The 16841-nt window shown below is 37.0% G+C and overlaps 2 protein-coding genes and 2 long non-coding RNA genes across 6 annotated transcripts; 3 read left to right on the forward strand and 1 right to left on the reverse strand.

Moving 5' to 3' along the window:
- The first annotated feature begins 269 nt into the window (after positions 1–269).
- Positions 270–2217, forward strand: LOC140036989 (uncharacterized). The gene is made up of 2 exons (XR_011840720.1): positions 270–481; positions 1745–2217. It is a non-coding gene; the product is annotated as an uncharacterized lncRNA (long non-coding RNA).
- Positions 1217–7785, reverse strand: LOC113732429 (uncharacterized). 3 transcript variants are annotated; one of them, XM_027258173.2, is made up of 9 exons: positions 7376–7785; positions 7192–7283; positions 6840–6911; positions 5961–6067; positions 5571–5626; positions 5167–5341; positions 4615–4698; positions 2785–3084; positions 1217–2332 (listed from the first exon to the last, which is right to left on the reverse strand). In XM_027258173.2, the coding sequence occupies exons 1-9, from the start codon at positions 7538–7540 to the stop codon at positions 1479–1481; spliced, it is 1905 nt and encodes a 634-aa protein (XP_027113974.1). In that variant the 5' UTR covers positions 7541–7785; the 3' UTR covers positions 1217–1478. The 3 variants fall into 3 exon arrangements, with proteins under 3 accessions (XP_027113974.1, XP_027113975.1, XP_071936502.1); XM_027258174.2 differs by lacking the exon at positions 4615–4698; XM_072080401.1 differs by lacking the exon at positions 7376–7785 and having other exon boundaries at positions 6840–6914; positions 7194–7283.
- Positions 7786–7962: 177 nt separating this feature from the next.
- LOC113732430 (uncharacterized) lies at positions 7963–10797 on the forward strand. The gene is made up of 5 exons (XR_011840719.1): positions 7963–8436; positions 9634–9702; positions 9777–9868; positions 9976–10308; positions 10425–10797. It is a non-coding gene; the product is annotated as an uncharacterized lncRNA (long non-coding RNA).
- Positions 10798–11154: 357 nt separating this feature from the next.
- On the forward strand, positions 11155–13032 carry LOC113732431 (uncharacterized). The gene has a single exon (XM_027258176.2). It carries the CDS (start codon positions 11529–11531, stop codon positions 12888–12890), a length of 1362 nt encoding a protein of 453 aa, XP_027113977.2. The 5' UTR covers positions 11155–11528; the 3' UTR covers positions 12891–13032.
- The last annotated feature ends 3809 nt before the right edge of the window (positions 13033–16841 follow it).

Here is a 16841-nt window from a genome sequence, read left to right on the forward strand (position 1 = left end):
TGGAATCGTAGTAATATTATAAATTGACACTTTCTAAGGCAAAGATGGACTCTTTTGTAGTACAACAATGCCCAGATCTCACAAAATTGACACTGACATAGTACAATGGACTTATTCATAGTTAGAGATAAAAGAGGAGTACATGGTTGTACTAACCTTGAATTCTCTTGTCTGTGTTAACAGTACAACCAAGGCAGTACACAATTTTGCTCGTGTGTACATATATATATATATAACATCAAGCTTCATCATTTCCATCCTATTTCTATTATGTCCAAAAATTCTTCAACTTGGCAAAGAAAAGATAAAAAGTGGAAGGATCCAACAGGGGCAACATGAGAACACATATGCCACAAAATTGCTGTTGTCAAGATAAAATCCTTGATTTGTGTTCAATGTGTTCTCAGGTCGCCCCTGCAGGATCTCTTCACTGGCAAAGTTCTGGCAAGAAAACATGCATGCAATCAGTGTTGGATGAGTGGTAAAGTTCTGATTTACCACATTACTGCTTGATTTTTCAGTAGTACTAATCACTCTATAAATTCTCAAGTCAGTTTTGGAATAATGTGATTAGTTTGTTTTGTTGTACTTTTCTATTAACCACCACTACTTACAGATTTTGGTGACCTAATTCAAATATTTCCCATGGATTTTAAGATTTATGATTAATCTTGTTTTCAACCACGAACTCCTTTGCACTTTTCTTCTTAGATTTAACATTGTGCAACTCATTCCGATTTGGACCATCAACAGCTCAGACTGGGTAGGCAACCTATAAATTAAGCGTCAGACTGGTCAGCTATGTCCTTCACTACCTTCAACACATGTATATGTATGTATGTATTTATGTATATGAACATATATATCCTTCACAATCTACAATACACATTGGGGGGGTATTTCAACAGCCTACATATTAATCATGTCAGGTGAACTATCCTTCTTTCCTTGACCCTAGAAATCAAGGTTACTAGTTTGTATTGGACATCACAAAGTGCTTTCACCCCAGAGCAAAAACTTCAATATGACCCGGTCTACTAATCATTTTGATATTGTTACAGAGGGCATCACTTCAGGATACATTATTGTCATTTTGTCACCCTCATTTCTTGATACATCTCATGCTACTCCAGTTCTTCACTCTCAGGCCAGTTCAATACCGAAATGTTTTGATTTGATCTATGAAAAAGAAACTCAAATCATACGGGTTTTCAGATAGGGCCAAAATCAGGATGGAATAACTTTGCTTGTAGCCTTCATATCTACAACATTACAATGGCATACAAACAGAAAGAAAAGCCATAGCAGAGCAACGACAAGTAACAACCACCAAGATGAAAGAATACAACATTAGTAAATATAAAACAACAGAAAGGTGCAAGGGACAGACCAGGAATCAGATTTCTTGAAGTTGAAAACTAAGGATCAAAATTGCTGTTCCGTGACTTCCGTCTCCGACAAAAACCACTAGAGTTGCTCTAAACTAAAATCCTTACAGCTGATGCAATGGCAAGTAGTTCTTCCTCACTAGCTTTCTTCCATACTCCACCTATCATCATATGCCCCTTGATATCTTCGGAAGTAAGATTTTCCTGGTCATCTATTTCACAACCCTCTATTGTCTTTCTTATTTTCTTTACATTCATCTTATCTAAATCATCGGCAACAGAATGAGGTTCTCTCTTCTTAGAGCATTGGTTTGGATCCCACTGATCTTTCCTAATTGCTAATGTTGGGATTTCAGGAGCTTCAAAGTTGCAGTCAAGAACTGGAAATCGGCCAGCAGAACCAAGGGACTGAGGCAACATACCAATGGGACATGGATTCCAAGATTTTACGATCACCCATCTTGTATTTTTCTCATTGTTGTTTGTTGACATCAAATTCTCAGTCTTCCTCCGACGAAGTTTGATTAACTCGAGGCTTCTGGCAGCAAAATCAATAGATTCTTGTTCATGGGAAAGGAAGTTCTCAGAGACACTATCATTGGAAGGGAAAGCTTCACTAACATCCAGATCCGGTCCAGTCAGCTGTAAAAGTTTCTCAAGTTTAGAAATCAAAGATCTATCTCCCAGGATACGGGCAAGAAAAAGAGCAGAAGTCCTCAGCTGAAGGTTGCCATGAGAGCAGGTGACAAGACATTTATGTAGAAGCTCAAAAATAGTTGCTTTAGGATGATTCTTCTCTATAAGAAAATCTTCGCATTCGGCACCAGAATTTTTGAGCTCCAAAGGCTTCACTGCACTAAGATTTCTGACAAGCCACTCAAATAGAGTAGCAAGTTGTTCAATTTGGTGAGACTCATCAATATGGGCTGAGGAGAGGTGCTCATCTGATGAGGGATCAAATTATTTATCATCAGGTCACAAACATAATATGTTATCATTTGAAATTAACACAAGGGATATAAAGACAAACTTTGCATGATGACAAACTGTGAATTGTATTTAGTTCTTATCGGCTTTCAAAAGAGTATCTATTTATTTGTCTAATGGGAAAAGGCATCTTAAAGAGTCTAGCCTCCAAATATCCATAAGTATTCTTTAATCTGATATATGACTACTCGGGAAACCAGCAGAACAGGTATAACAGTGTGATTGGGTTTCCAGTATTGCATACGATTTTAGGTGCTATTCACTGAAACCAAAGCTTTTTATTGGTGACGATGTGAAAAATCTAAACCTATAAGGTTACACAACAATATCAGTGCAGTTTAACAAGACATCTAATGTGTATGTATCTGTGCATGTAGAAATGCCAAAATCTCAGTAGGTACTTACCTACCTATTTCATTGTTGTTGCCTCCCTTGGTCTCAATCTTTATAAGCACAGCCTTCAGAAGACTCCAAAGCAGTTCTGGTTCCTTCTTGAACAATTTTATGACAACAGGTTTCCATGCATTGAACACAGTTGGTGTAGTCTCAGATCTATGACTGGTTTCTTGATTCTCACAGAGCTCCACCATGTTTGACAAATCCATTGCCTTCAGCAAGAGTTCCAGTAGAACATCTACTACTTCTCCAGAGAAGGAAGAATATAACCGTCGAACATTCTTTAACAGCTTGTTTACCTGTTTCTTAGAAACTAATAACAGCCAGCAAACATGAAATGAGGATTTCTGCCAATTTGATAACTTCTTTCAGTAAAAGAAATTAATGGAAAAATGCTCAAAAATTTCATCCATATAATAAAAACTACATGTCCCATAGACAACTTTCACTATCTTACTGTTTTCTATTTAACCGCAGGGCTTGCGAAACTCAAAATCTCATACTCACCACAAATACAATAAAACTGACATTAACCTCAAGTGTAACCTCAAGTTTAATGCATGTCTTATCCAAGACTTAGGGCCAAATTTACTTAACGGTAAAGAGCTTCCTACAAAGAACATTTACACAATTAAAAAAAAAAAGAACCTTTCTTTTCCCACTTTTTGGTATGGATGAATTCGAAAAATATGACATAACTATGATTGCAATAAAATAGCCATCTTGAAAGCAATGGTAAAGAAACATTCTTATTGTATTTCCTATTGTTACCTTATGCCCATTGCCTTTGCTACTATGATAGCCGACAATACAAATAACACAATAGAACTAAAGAAATAGAATCAGAGTAACTGTAACCACAGAAGCAGTAACATTCTCAATAAGGTAAGACTAATTTTAGTAATGAAAGTCGGAGATCAGAGGTTTCCATCAGTGGTAACTAGCAAAAGTAGGAGATATACTGACTAGTAAGCAAGCAAATGGAATCCTAGCATAGTTAGCTTAATTTTTCATGTCAGGGTGTTAATTAAGGGAGGGAAATCAAATTGTAACTAGAAGCAGTTGAAAGAGGAGAACACATTGTTCTATTCATGAAGGTGAGGATTTAATGGGTGTGGAAAACTGTTGGTGATGAGGGCCATATGAAGACAGGATGTCTACAGCTAGTCAATAGTCAAATGACGTGTGCTAACAGAAGCTGAAAGTGAGTCCAAAGAAAAATATGTTTTTCATACCAGGCATTTTGTCATTCAGCCAAATTTCGTAAATACTCTTCAAAGATATCATGGAATAGACCAAAGAAAATTTACCTTCTGAACTCACACATCTCCTAGCTCTAATGTAATTTTCCAATCAGTTATGATTTTGGTGCGAACTTATTCCAATTTTGCCTTAGAGATACATAAACAGTTCAAGAATAGTACAGGAAATACTTCATATTGACAACTATTGTTTGATGAACACTTAGAAAATAGAAATATTTTTTCCAGTAAACACAAATCATAAAAAATTACAGCATTTCGTTGGAGACATGATCGGGAAGCTTTCAAGAAAAAATGGACCATATGCACTTATGCATGACAGAGGAAATACCAGCTTATCCACTTTCTGACCTAGCAAGCTATTTTGTCTCCTGGTATCTGAGCAATCATTTTCTGGAATATAAACTTTTCTGTTTGGTAGGCCATATAGAATAAGGCATGCCTTCCAAAATTTTGATTAAAACAACTAAGTTGACATCTAATCTTCTTCAGCATGCATTGAGTTTAGATATGGAAAACTCAAATAATTTTCCAAACCATGGATTGTCAAGTGTTCATTTACAGTTAACAGATTTACTCACCAGAAGATTTAGAATTGGTATGCTTCATGGCCATTAAAGAGAGAAATTTGTTAGGCCCATGAAGACATTCTAAATGCTTAAATCCTGAAAAAGCATCAATGTAAATTATATAAGAATATAATCATTGACAAAGAATAATCCAACAAGGGAAGGCTAAGATTACAGTCTTTATTCTCAACAGTAACAATTCTCTTCCTCTATGTCTATCTCTCTAAGTCACATGATATTGAATATTTGAATGTTCAAGACGAAGGAGATCTTTTTTAAAATGGTAAAGACTAGAATTGAGGGATGCGTCACAGCAGAAGTAACAAAGTGCCCTGGTACCATTAATTTATTAAAGACTGGAAGTTCTAACAAGTAGTCTATTGTGCTGCCAAAGCAAGGTGAAAACTTTGAATTTCATCTAAGGGTTAAGCATATAAAGGAACTAATCAGGCGAAAATCATTGGACAAAAGAGAGCATTCTGTCATCTATTTTCAAATAGAGAAAGTTCGACATGAAAAGAGTATTATGAACTAACATAGTGAAGAATGAAGGTATCCACTCACGTTTCCCTTTAACTAGTGAAGAGCCTGATCTCAAGCCGCACTTTGCTCTCAAACAAGATGCCAGTTCATATAACCTATGCTTAATTTCCACTCTAGCATTGCTAATTACGTCTGCTTGATTTGGAATAGCATTCTTCTGAGGTTCCCAGTAATATTCTTTCAACCAATCAAGTGCCTGAACGTCAAAATCATGTTAAAAAAGCTGTGATCTTCAATTTCATACAAAGAATTGAAATGATTAAGAAGTATGTTAAGTCAATTATGGTTCTAACACAAAGCTTGCATGTGCAACTTCAAATGAATTTCCATTACTGTGCTCTCTTAGCCAAGCAAAAAGTTCATGCATGACAAATTCCAGTAAGCACTACAGTTGATAGATATATAGATCAAGGACAAAATGCTACCTTCATGGAGGCAAGACGAACCAGGTGAAGAGAAGGGAGATCACGATGAGAGCCCTCTACAAATAAAGAACAACCAACTCAGAAGAAAACTTATCCATAAGTCAAGCCATTCCACATCATTTATTACTAATTTTCGTATTAGGAATTGAACTCAAAAAATATGCATTGGTAAATAATCAAGGGAACAGATGAATACCCATTTTTCCTTTTTCTTTTGGAAGTACAGGAAAACAAGGAAGCTTAACCAATATTATGCATCTTATATGCTGACAATCAGCTACTACAACATCAAATGGTGATCTGCGTAATCTAAAACTTTGTCGCTACATTTCTTAGAAGAACTATGTGAGTAAAATAAGAAATGAAGAAACAGGATGTAAAGTTGTTTACCATGACGAATATCTATGAGCATACGTGGAATACCAATAGCACCAGCAGCCTCTGCTATTGAGACCTCTGTCTTCTTGCGAGTTTTCTCAATGACACCATTGACAAGCCTTAGAAGACAAGAAGCAAAATTTTTAGCACGAGTTTAAGGATAGAATAAAGCATGCAAGGAAGATACATGAAGCAGGTTCTTAATTAGGCATACTTTTGCAGGGGTCACATAAGTACTTGGGCCACTACTCAATGACTGTAGTTTTAAGTATACACGCACTCATGGCCCTCACACCCCGTTTTGACAAACATTTTCTTTCCATCACACAGCCAATGAGGTAGGCAATGAAGAGTGAAGAAAAATGAAAAATGACATTAATTGGATGCCTTGGAAAACAATGAATGCAAGAGAAAGGCATAGACAAGAGCTGCTTATACTATAACATAGCACTACAGAAATTTTAAAAGATTTTCTTACTGTCTGCCTTTTATTTAATAAGTCACTTCAATTTTCTTCTGAAAATTTTGTATTCATTCATGCCAATCACAACAAAATAAAGAACTGGCACAATAACACTCTAAAAACCAAAAGTTTTTAAAATCTCCAGGGGTAAATAACTCCCCGAGAACTGAACCATTATTCCTTCATGTACTTAACCATCAGAGCTTAGCAAAATGTTTTCATCACCTCATTGATGCATTTTAAACAACACACAAGTATACCAATTGAATCTTCACCATTGACACCACAATTACTTGTCAATATTGAAAAACCCAGTCTTCTTGGAGCACTTTCATTCTAGTTTAAATAAGCAAGCCATATATGATGAGATAGCTCAATTGATCCCAGAGGTAAAAATACATTAAATTTGCTAAGTAATGAAGAACTACCTCATGATTGCCATACAATACAACATGGCCAGCATTTCCTCTGAGTCCACAGCTTCTCCAGGTAAGTCATGCCTAAACAGTAAAAATTCATACCTCCAATCAGCACAAAATTCACAGATTGCAATGTTCACGAAGGGCATGAATCAAACATCATGTAAGTACATTCTAAACAAAAAATAATAATAATAATAAATATTCCAAATAAATTATACATTTTGATGATTCATGGCCTTACAAACAGGTAAATACATAAAAACTGTGTCCTATTTATGAACGTTCATTTCAAAAGCATCAAACAGACCAATTCACTTTTAGCCACCTTAAACTAATCAAATTTGTAAATCAGGGTTACCTAAAAAAAGGATCTTTCTGCTGAATTTCTACAATTGACGCAGTGACTTCAACCACTACAGGCAGGCATCCCCTGCTCCGCCAAGCCGTAATCTGAAGAAACCCCCAAAAAAATCATTCTTTAACATAATAATAAATGAGAAAAAAATAATAAATTGATGAATTTAAATTTGGCCTTCAATTACTCGTTGGAGAGCTGAGGCAACGGATGGTGGAGAAGAAGAGAAGAGGGAGATTCTGACAAAGTCCCACTCGTCCCAGCTAATCCATGGTACCAATTTGAAGCTGTGTGATTGGTCCAGAACGACGTCGTTAGCAGGTGGTTCAGTAAACCCTAGCAGAGGCTCCATTGTTGAAGGGTTTTAGCTTCTATAATCTCTGTGCAAAGTAATCTAAAATGAAGTTTTCAATTTGCCCCGACCCGAAATATTATTGCTCCTAATTAAAATTGGATAAGAAGAACCGGACCCGATGACCCATCAGATTCTAATAACTACTAAAGAGTTTTTTTTTTTTTTTTTGTCGGAGGACCAATAACTACTAAAAAGTAAATATGCATATTAGAGAACTAAAGTAATTTAGAATTCATTTTGATCTAGTTGAGATTTTATTTTATTTTATTTTTTATTTTTTTTAATATAGAGAGGGACGAAATTTAAGAAGTGAGGAGAGTGCAGCAGAATTTATTAAAGTACGAATTATGCACATGAATATTAGATATAACGGGTCCGTTTGGATTGTTTTTTTTTCCAAAAACTGTATTTGTCTTTGAGGAACAGCATATACTGTTATGTAGATCTACAGTGAAAGAATAATAAAATTGCAGCGTTTTTGGCAAAATACTCAATTGTCTTGTTTTCGGCTTTCCTTTGCCAACACTACCGAAAATCACTTTCCCAATTTGCTGAGATTGAACGCGAAGAGAGATTCAGAACAGGGACTTGGTCAGGAGCTTGTGCAAAGTACTCCTCTGAAGCACCATTGCCGGCCATCGAGAGGCGAAATTTGTGAGTAATCGAAGCAGATTTCAGCTCGCGACTTCAAATCCAAACCTCCTCTGAGCTCTAACCCCCTCTTCACTCTTCGATCCATCTTGCTAATACGCCCCTCTTTGAGAGCGACCTTGTCTGCAAGAGCCCACCCTCGCATTTCAATCCATCATGATCTTAACCCCCTTCCACAACGAATAGCACATCTCGAACCCCCACAGCTCCGACCCCTCTTCGCTCTTCAATTTACTGTTAAGGTTATGTTTCAGGCATTCTGCAGCTTTCAATTTACTGTTTCTGCTGCTTATTGTAAAGAATAATGTGTGGGTTGCTCAAAATTTGCTGTCCGGAAGGTTAAAAATTTTAGACACTGAGGTCAAAATTTGCTTGCTGCTTTCACTTTTTGTTTTAGCCGTTTAGAGATGTTGGACAGTAGAGGTAGAGATTATTTGTGCAGAGTATTGTGGTGGATGAACCATTTCTCACCAATGCTGAGAATGAACCACGAAAAATTGAGCTGGTGTGATGATTGAGACGATAAACTAGTTTGCTCCGAATTCGACGTCAGATTTGTTTTATATATGTTGAGAAAATGGATGATCACAATACGGCATTGACTTCAATTCATATCAGGTCTAAAATTTTGTAGTCCAACCGAATACAACTTTGGTTAACTAAAAACTGCCTATTTCTTCCTTTCTATTCAAAACATGACTTGAAGTAGTTTGTTCCCGCAATTATGTATATCAATTCATTCAAGAAATACCATTCTGTGCATGCTGTTCATCTTCGATGTGCAGTTGGGATCAAATTGAAAGGGAATACCTGTCCTTCTTTCTGTGTTGGCAAATTTTGAGCTGTTAAGCTTTCCCTATGCCAGTGAGATTTCTGAATGACACCAGAAACCTTAGTAAAATCTTGAGTGTGTCCGTTTTAAGGTTATTTAAAAGTGAAACTGTACAGGAGGGAAAAGCTGTTGAACGAATAGTAATATGAGTGGTTCTTACTGTAGTTTGTGTTTTAAAAGTTAATGGAGAATGATGTGTAGCTGAAATTCCTGTTCTTCAATGCTTGTCGGGTGCTGTTTTGCCGGAGTTGGTGGATGCATTCGATAGTCCTTATATGCGATTAACCAAAATGTCTTACTTGCTTGAGATTCATTAGAATTGCCTAAATTCAGTGAAAGAAGCGTATGTTTCTGCTTCTGATGGAAATTATTGGCTTGGAGCTACTTCTGATTGTGCTTTGGCATATTATTCCCCTCCATGAGTGTGTCCAGCTTTGCTAATGCGACTGCAGTCATGTTTTCGTATTATTGTAGCACTAATTCTCGTGTTTTTCCCAAAATGAACTGTCTGATGCTATTTTTGTGATTTTAAATTGTCTTCTCCGACTATTACTGAGATTGGTATCTGCAGTCTAACTTCATACTGCTGTTTGGTGCTATAAAACAGGGTTGGTTGGTGTTTTCATTGCTGTTGTCTAAGGTTACATGCCCCCTATTACTCGCCGTGCTTCCAAAGGTATAGTTTGCATGGTTCTGACTTTGTTCACTGTCTTGTTTAGTGTGACTAATTTTATTCCTCAATGAACACAGCATTGAAGACGAAAAATTGTGAGAATTGTTGTGCATCCAACTCAGCTTGAGGGGAAAACGATTTACAAAAGTGCATTTCTAACTACTACAAGGTAATACCTGCTAGTCCTCTACTTTCGCTACTTATTATTTCATCTCTGTTTTGCCTCGAGGTATAATTACCAACGTGTCTGATTGCCTTTGTTTATGGGTTAATAAGTTGAGAAAACAAAGGCGCAATCTAGGTGGGCAGAAATTTTATTTCACTAGGCAGCATGAAATAGAAATTGCCAACTGCCTTGTCAGCATGCATAGAGCTAGTGAAATTAAGGACAATAATATTGGTAGCTACATGGTTCCCGAAATTCAGCAGCGGTTGAACGGCCAATATGGCACATCGTTCACTTCGGACAGTATACGAGCCAAATACTATGCCTTGCGAGAACTGACCAAACTGTACATTGCCTTCAAGAGGCGGGAAACGGGACTGGGTTGGGATAGCCAGAACTTTACCTGTCTCATGGACGATAGCAAGTGGGCCGAGCTTGCACAGGTATATTTTGTCAAGTAAACTATTTTTATATCAATTTATGGCTGTTAAAAGTTAATCAGATTATACCTGCTGCTCCCTCAAATAACCTTTTGGCTGTGTTTTTTTTTTTTTGTCAGGTGAACCCAAAAATTTTAAAATTTCAAGATGACTGCACCGTCTACCACTTGCTTGAGGAGGTTTTTGTCAACTAAGGAGCAACGGGAGATTTCAGCGCTGGCTTTGAGAACGAGCCTCGTACTTCAGCCGAGGAGAGATACATGGAGAACGTTGCACGATCCTCACGGGGAAAGGGAAGGTCGGACTATGCGCACGAGGGTCTTGAATTAAAATTGGCGGTTTCATTAATCAAAGTTATGTCTTTTAGCAAAATGGTATGTCAGGGATTTGACACTTTATGTATTATTGTTTAAATAAATCTTATATACACTAATAATTCATACAGTATTATCGATTAGATTCATGACATATGAGCAAATTTTGAACTTTAAATTTTAAATCAGTAGTGATAATTGTGTATATACTATTAATATATAAAAGATTAATTCATGTTATTTTCCTCCTAAATGTCAACTGATAGCATGCAAATGTTGAGCATAAATACACAGCTGCACATGGTTATACAATATTCTATGCCTAAAAGCACGCAATTGCAAAGAATTTCTTTGTCAAATTAAACTCACTACTCCTTGCGGCCCAATCAAAATGTCAATACTTTCTATTTTGAAATGTCCTAAAACTTTTTATTCTCTCCTTTCAATACAATCCCCCCTTTAATTATATATATGTTATTATTTAAATTCAAATTTTGAATTTACTGAAACAATATAAAAAAAAATACAAATATTATAATCAGACCATTATTCATAAAAAGTTAGACTCCCTTTGATCATACGAGACGGATGAAGTATTATATTCCAATTCCCGAGGCCTTTATCCTCTCTTCCTCTTGGATTTGTACAACCAAGGAGCTGATAGATTAATTTAACTTTTTTTTGTGGGGTAAGAATAGACTAATTTAACTAAATCCAAAGAACAAAGCACCATTAGTACATATTTTATTCACTAATGGCACAACTTTACATAATAATCAAAGATTCCCATCAATTTTAAACAAAACCCTGTTGCATTCACCATACCATATGCACTTTCACCGGTGGGATTCCATATACTAACGACCTTAAGAACGCTGGTTATTGCACAACCCCACAAACCACCAAGAAATGGCCGCCCAAACTCACCTGTTTCATCCACTCCACTCCTTATCTATGCCACTGAAAACCCGATGTAAATCACCTGACTTTAAACCCAAGCTAAAACCCTCCACATTCATCATCTCCAGCAAGCTCCGGGCAGCGGTGGTAGGAGGAGGTCCAGCTGGATCCTCTGCAGCTGAAGCACTTGCTGCTGGTGGCATAGAGACCTTCCTCTTCGAACGCAGCCCCTCTACTGCCAAACCCTGTGGTGGAGCAATCCCACTTTGTATGCTAGATGAGTTCTCCATCCCTCCTCACCTCATTGATCGGAAAGTCACCCGCATGAAGATAATATCTCCGTCCAATCTGGCCGTTGATTTTGGTAAAACTCTGAAGCCCCATGAGTTCATCTCCATGCTCCGCCGAGAAGTGCTTGATGACTTCCTACGCCGCCGTGCTGAGTCTTGTGGCGCCGCACTTATCAAAGGACTTGTCACAAATGTGGAGGTTCCCCTAACAAGCAGCTCTTCATATGTTATTCACTATAATAAGAATAATTCACAGAAATCTCTTGCTGTTGATGTTGTTATTGGTGCTGATGGAGCCAACAGCAAGGTGGCTAAGGCCATAAAAGCAGGAGATTACACTTGTGCTATTGCTTTTCAAGAAAGGATTAAGTTGCCTGAGGAGAAAATGGAATATTATGAAAATTTGGCTGAAATGTATGTCGGAAATGATGTTTCACCTGATTTTTATGCGTGGGTTTTCCCCAAGTGCGATCATGTGGCAGTGGGAACGGGGACAGTATGCTCAAAGAAGGATATCAAGATGTTTCAACATGGCATAAGAGCAAGAGTTAGGCCAAAAACTCATGGCGGTCAAGTAATTAAAGTTGAGGCTCATCCAATCCCTGAGCATCCACGTCCAGTTAGAGTCAGGGGACGAGTGGCTCTGGTGGGGGATGCAGCCGGATATGTGACGAAATGTTCTGGTGAGGGAATTTACTTTGCTGCCAAGAGTGGAAGGATGTGCGGGGAAGCAATTGTCAAGGCATCAGAGGGAGGTGAAAGAATGATTAGTGAAGAAGATTTAAAGAGGGAGTATTTGAAGAAGTGGGATGAGAAGTATTTAACTACATTCAGGTTTTTGGATTTGTTGCAAAGGGTGTTTTATGGTAGCAATGCTGCTAGGGAGGCATTAGTGGAGTTGTGTGGGGATGAGTACGTGCAGAGGATGACATTTGAGAGCTATCTGTATAAGAAGTTGGCCCGGGGGAATGGATGGGATGACATTAAGATGGTCATGAATACAATTGGGAGTCTAATTAGGTGTGATATTGTAGGCAGAGGGATTGAAATGTTTGACAAACGAGTTCTTGCACAGTTGTAGTGTATCAGGGAACTAGTTAAAATGAAAGAGAATCAAATGAAACTTCATCAGTACTTCCCAGAGAAGTACAGATCCAGGAAGTTTTAGCTTTAAATCACCTGAAAACCTTTTGGTATGAACAAATGGTTGTGCTATTACTCTATTTCAGTTCTTCATAAAGCAGATTCAAATTGTTGTTTCCAAGAAAATCTTTGCTGCGGTGGTCAATTTAGCCTTTCATCATTGCCTTAAGTATCATCCTGTAAAGTAATGAATAATTAAGAACTTGACTGCATTATTATAACTTCTGGGTGCATAAATACAGCTTTACAGTGGAAAGAAGTGAAACATTTAAGCAAGCTATAACTTTTCAGCAAAGCTTCAAGTTGAATTAACAGTTTCCTACCATACACACACTATTTACCTTGATTCTAACATTATAGCCCAGTCGAGCTAAGAGTTTCTTACCCACTTTGTACCTCGATTCTAACATTAGCCAGCTCCTGTTTTTGCCTCTACTGATACCACAATTTATTTGTACAACTTATTCGCTATATGCATAGAGTTCAAGTGTTTCAAGAGAAAATCAAATCCCATTTTCACACCATTCTGTATCCATCCTTTCTTGACCCCTCCGCCCTCCGCCCTCTGCCACAACCAATTTCTTTCTTCATGTAGTGCACATTCTGTTTGAATCTTTTGCGACAAGGTTTTGAAAATAAAAAAAACCCAAGTGCCTAGTGATGAAAAAGTAATTAGAGCAGTAAAAGGGTTAAAGCTTGATATATTTCCACATATAATAGGACCCAAATAACAACCTAATAGTTGAGTAGGTGGCTATGCAGCCACCAATCATCCCTCTTGGTTAAAGACATACAAGCATAGAGGATATAGGCTCTGATTTAGTAGACGTAGTTTGCAGAACTTGGAGGAATATGTGCTTTGCTGCCTGTGTTATGCAGCATTTCTGGGACTTAATTTAGTCAAGGGAGAAGATTTTGAAAGCAATGCAAGGCAGAGATGGGGTTGAGGATTGAAAAGAATGAACAGGAGAAGAGCGTGCATGAAAAACATAGGCAGGGGGGAGGGGACTAGCCAAGGTAAGCCCCTTAATTATGACAGAGAAAAGACAAATATGCAAAGAGGAAATTACAGAATATTAAGGAAAAGAATTCACCTTATACTTAGAATCTCTCTTGATGAAGTGCATAAGATGCCATATTCTAGGCCAAAGAAGTTAATTCTTAAAAATGCAGAGAACCAAAGCTTCAAAATAGAATGAAAAAATCAGTTTATGATGCTAACTAGCCTCTTTGATTTTAATAACTATTAATATACTAGGAATAGAACTATATATGTTTACACATACATATACAGTACGGCCTTCAACCCACACTTGTCTCCGAGACTCATACCTGACTCCACCCAAAGTGCCCTTAGCTAAAGGTTTTCTCAAAAGATTAATGTTTCTTCTAAATGTGTTTCAATTTTAGGTAGCCATGTAAATACTATATGTATGCCTCTGTGATTTATGTCAATTTCACTCTAAACATTTTAAAGCTTGGGATCCTCCTCAAAACACCAGAGTATCTTAATCTATAACTAACATGGTCTTAATTGGTTGGGCAGAAAACAATCACAAGCATAAAATGTAATTATCCTACTCATGTTAGGGGTTAGCATTTTTGTATTTTCAGAGACCCTATCCAACATTACTCCCCCAATTCAAAGAATTTCAGACTGTCTTGCAATTACTCATGCACTGTTAAGCTGCATCTGTATATTAGCATAACACCAGAGAAGCCTAAGCAGTATGTCTCTCATAATATAACATAAAAAGGTTTGCTGATACACAACAAAGTCACTTAATACCTGCAATTCACTAAAACTTTTGCACAAAGGGTACTTTAAAGTATCAAGATGTCACTAATTTCACCAATGATCCACTTAAGGTCCTCTTTAAACCATACGCTTCAAATTCTTATTTGGCTAGAAAAGTCCAGATAACTTGCACCTCAACTGCAATTTCTCATATTAAATCTCTAGCACAAAGTAGCTTCATATAACTACGTTTTGATATTAACCAAAAAAAAAAAAAAAAGAGCAATACAAGAACCCTGAAGAACCAAACCGGTGAAATCCTTTTATTGTTCTATTCTTAATAAAAACAAGATAACATGCAAAAAGGTTGCTGCACCATATTTAATAAGCATTGCAATCAGACCATCAAAATGGAAGTGCAAAAGGTGGAAGTTGAAAGAATGTGAGCTGTGAAACTAATAGACATGAAAAATACAAAATGATCTTAATAAAAGCTACCATAAATTAAGCAATCAAAACTGTGAGCATAAGCGAAAAGAGTTCATGGAAGATAAAAAGAGTTAAAAATGTTAAGAAGCAGAGGATCTTACGTTTTTTTTTTTAAACCTTTTGTCATCGAGATCAGATAGAAGCCAGCAATTATATTCTTGTAACAAACATAACCATAACACAAACTTTGAAATTTCCTCAAATAACCAAGACAGGGAGGTTCCTTGCTTGTCGGCAAGTGGACAGAAAACAGAAATACCTACAAAGAAGAAAAAAAAAAACTAAAATGGAACAAAAAAGTAAAACCGATACTCCGGTTTTTTATGCTGGAGATGGATAGTTTGCATCCACCTGTTGATTTTGCTGGAGATGAATAGGTTTACTTGGGGCTGATACGGCTGAAAATATAAGGTTGGAATTGAAGGAATTTTGTGATGGTTGAAGATGATACAATCATTCAATTGGAAATTCCCTGGGAGAAAGAGATGAAATTGAGGTGGAACAATGAGGTGGAGAAGGAGTTTTGAGGGTTGGATTTTTGGGAGAAGATGGATTCCGGCGTTCATGAAGCCGTGGCGGCCCAGGAGGACGACGCCTGGAGCGAGGAGGAGGAGAACCACCCGTACTAAAGGACTGGACGGCGCCCTTTTTTTCTGACGAGGACGACACGTGGCAGATACGTAATGTCCTGCTTAGTGACGTGTCTATACAGTCATCATACACATAAGCATCATGAATGACATGGCATCCATGTCATCATCACACGATTTGTATGACTCGCTGTACGGTTGCAATTTCTTTCACTTTCTTCGTGGTTAGGTCATTGAATTTGAATTTTCTAAATTAGGATTTGATTTTTATTTCTGGCAAGGTTTTTTGTAATTAATTTGTTAGTTTAATTTATGGATTCACTCTTTAATTCATGTAGAACACATATTGCCTTTTCGGTTAGTGATTTAAAGATTTTTTAATTGCTTTTGACAATTTATTAATTGTCTTCAACAATGTATTAATTTTTTTTAAACTTTCTAGGTTTCTGGGATTAGAAAATTTTTGTGCAGTTTTCAATGTTTTTCTTTTAGACTTTGGTAGAAAGCAATATACATCACACTATTTAGATTTTTTCATGTTTTTGACTTAAGAGCAAAATACATTTGTTCTTTTTTGCCAGCAACGATACATTGTATAACCTACTCTATTCTAATTTAGGGGGAGAGAAAGCCTAAGAAGGCTTGTGTTAGGAGCTAGTGGGTATACAGACCCAACTAGACTAAGGGAGTGCTATGACACTACTTTTAAATTTTTTTTGCTGCATGTGAGTTTTGAACCCTCACCTACAACCCAAGAAAGAATTTAAGCCTTATAATATAATCTATCATAATCTAGAGAAATGGGGAGCCACTGAAGGCAGCTATATATAGTAGCAATTTGGTGGAAGGCAAGGTTGAACCCTTAACCTCCCAACACTATTAAGACTTAAATGCTTGGCAGTGACCATCGGGCAAAAGGACTGGCAGGTGATAATGTTAAGTAGAAAGGAGATAACTTTGGAGATTAGTAGGTCCTATATTAGTGGAAAGGAGGCAACTTTTGCTTTTCAAGATGAAACATTAAACTAAATTCAATCACTAAATTTTGTTTCTTTCTGTTGCTTAAATTATA

The sequence above is a fragment of the Coffea arabica genome, chromosome 2e (genome assembly GCF_036785885.1).
Source record: "Coffea arabica cultivar ET-39 chromosome 2e, Coffea Arabica ET-39 HiFi, whole genome shotgun sequence".
NCBI classification, from domain to species: Eukaryota; Viridiplantae; Streptophyta; class Magnoliopsida; order Gentianales; family Rubiaceae; genus Coffea; species Coffea arabica.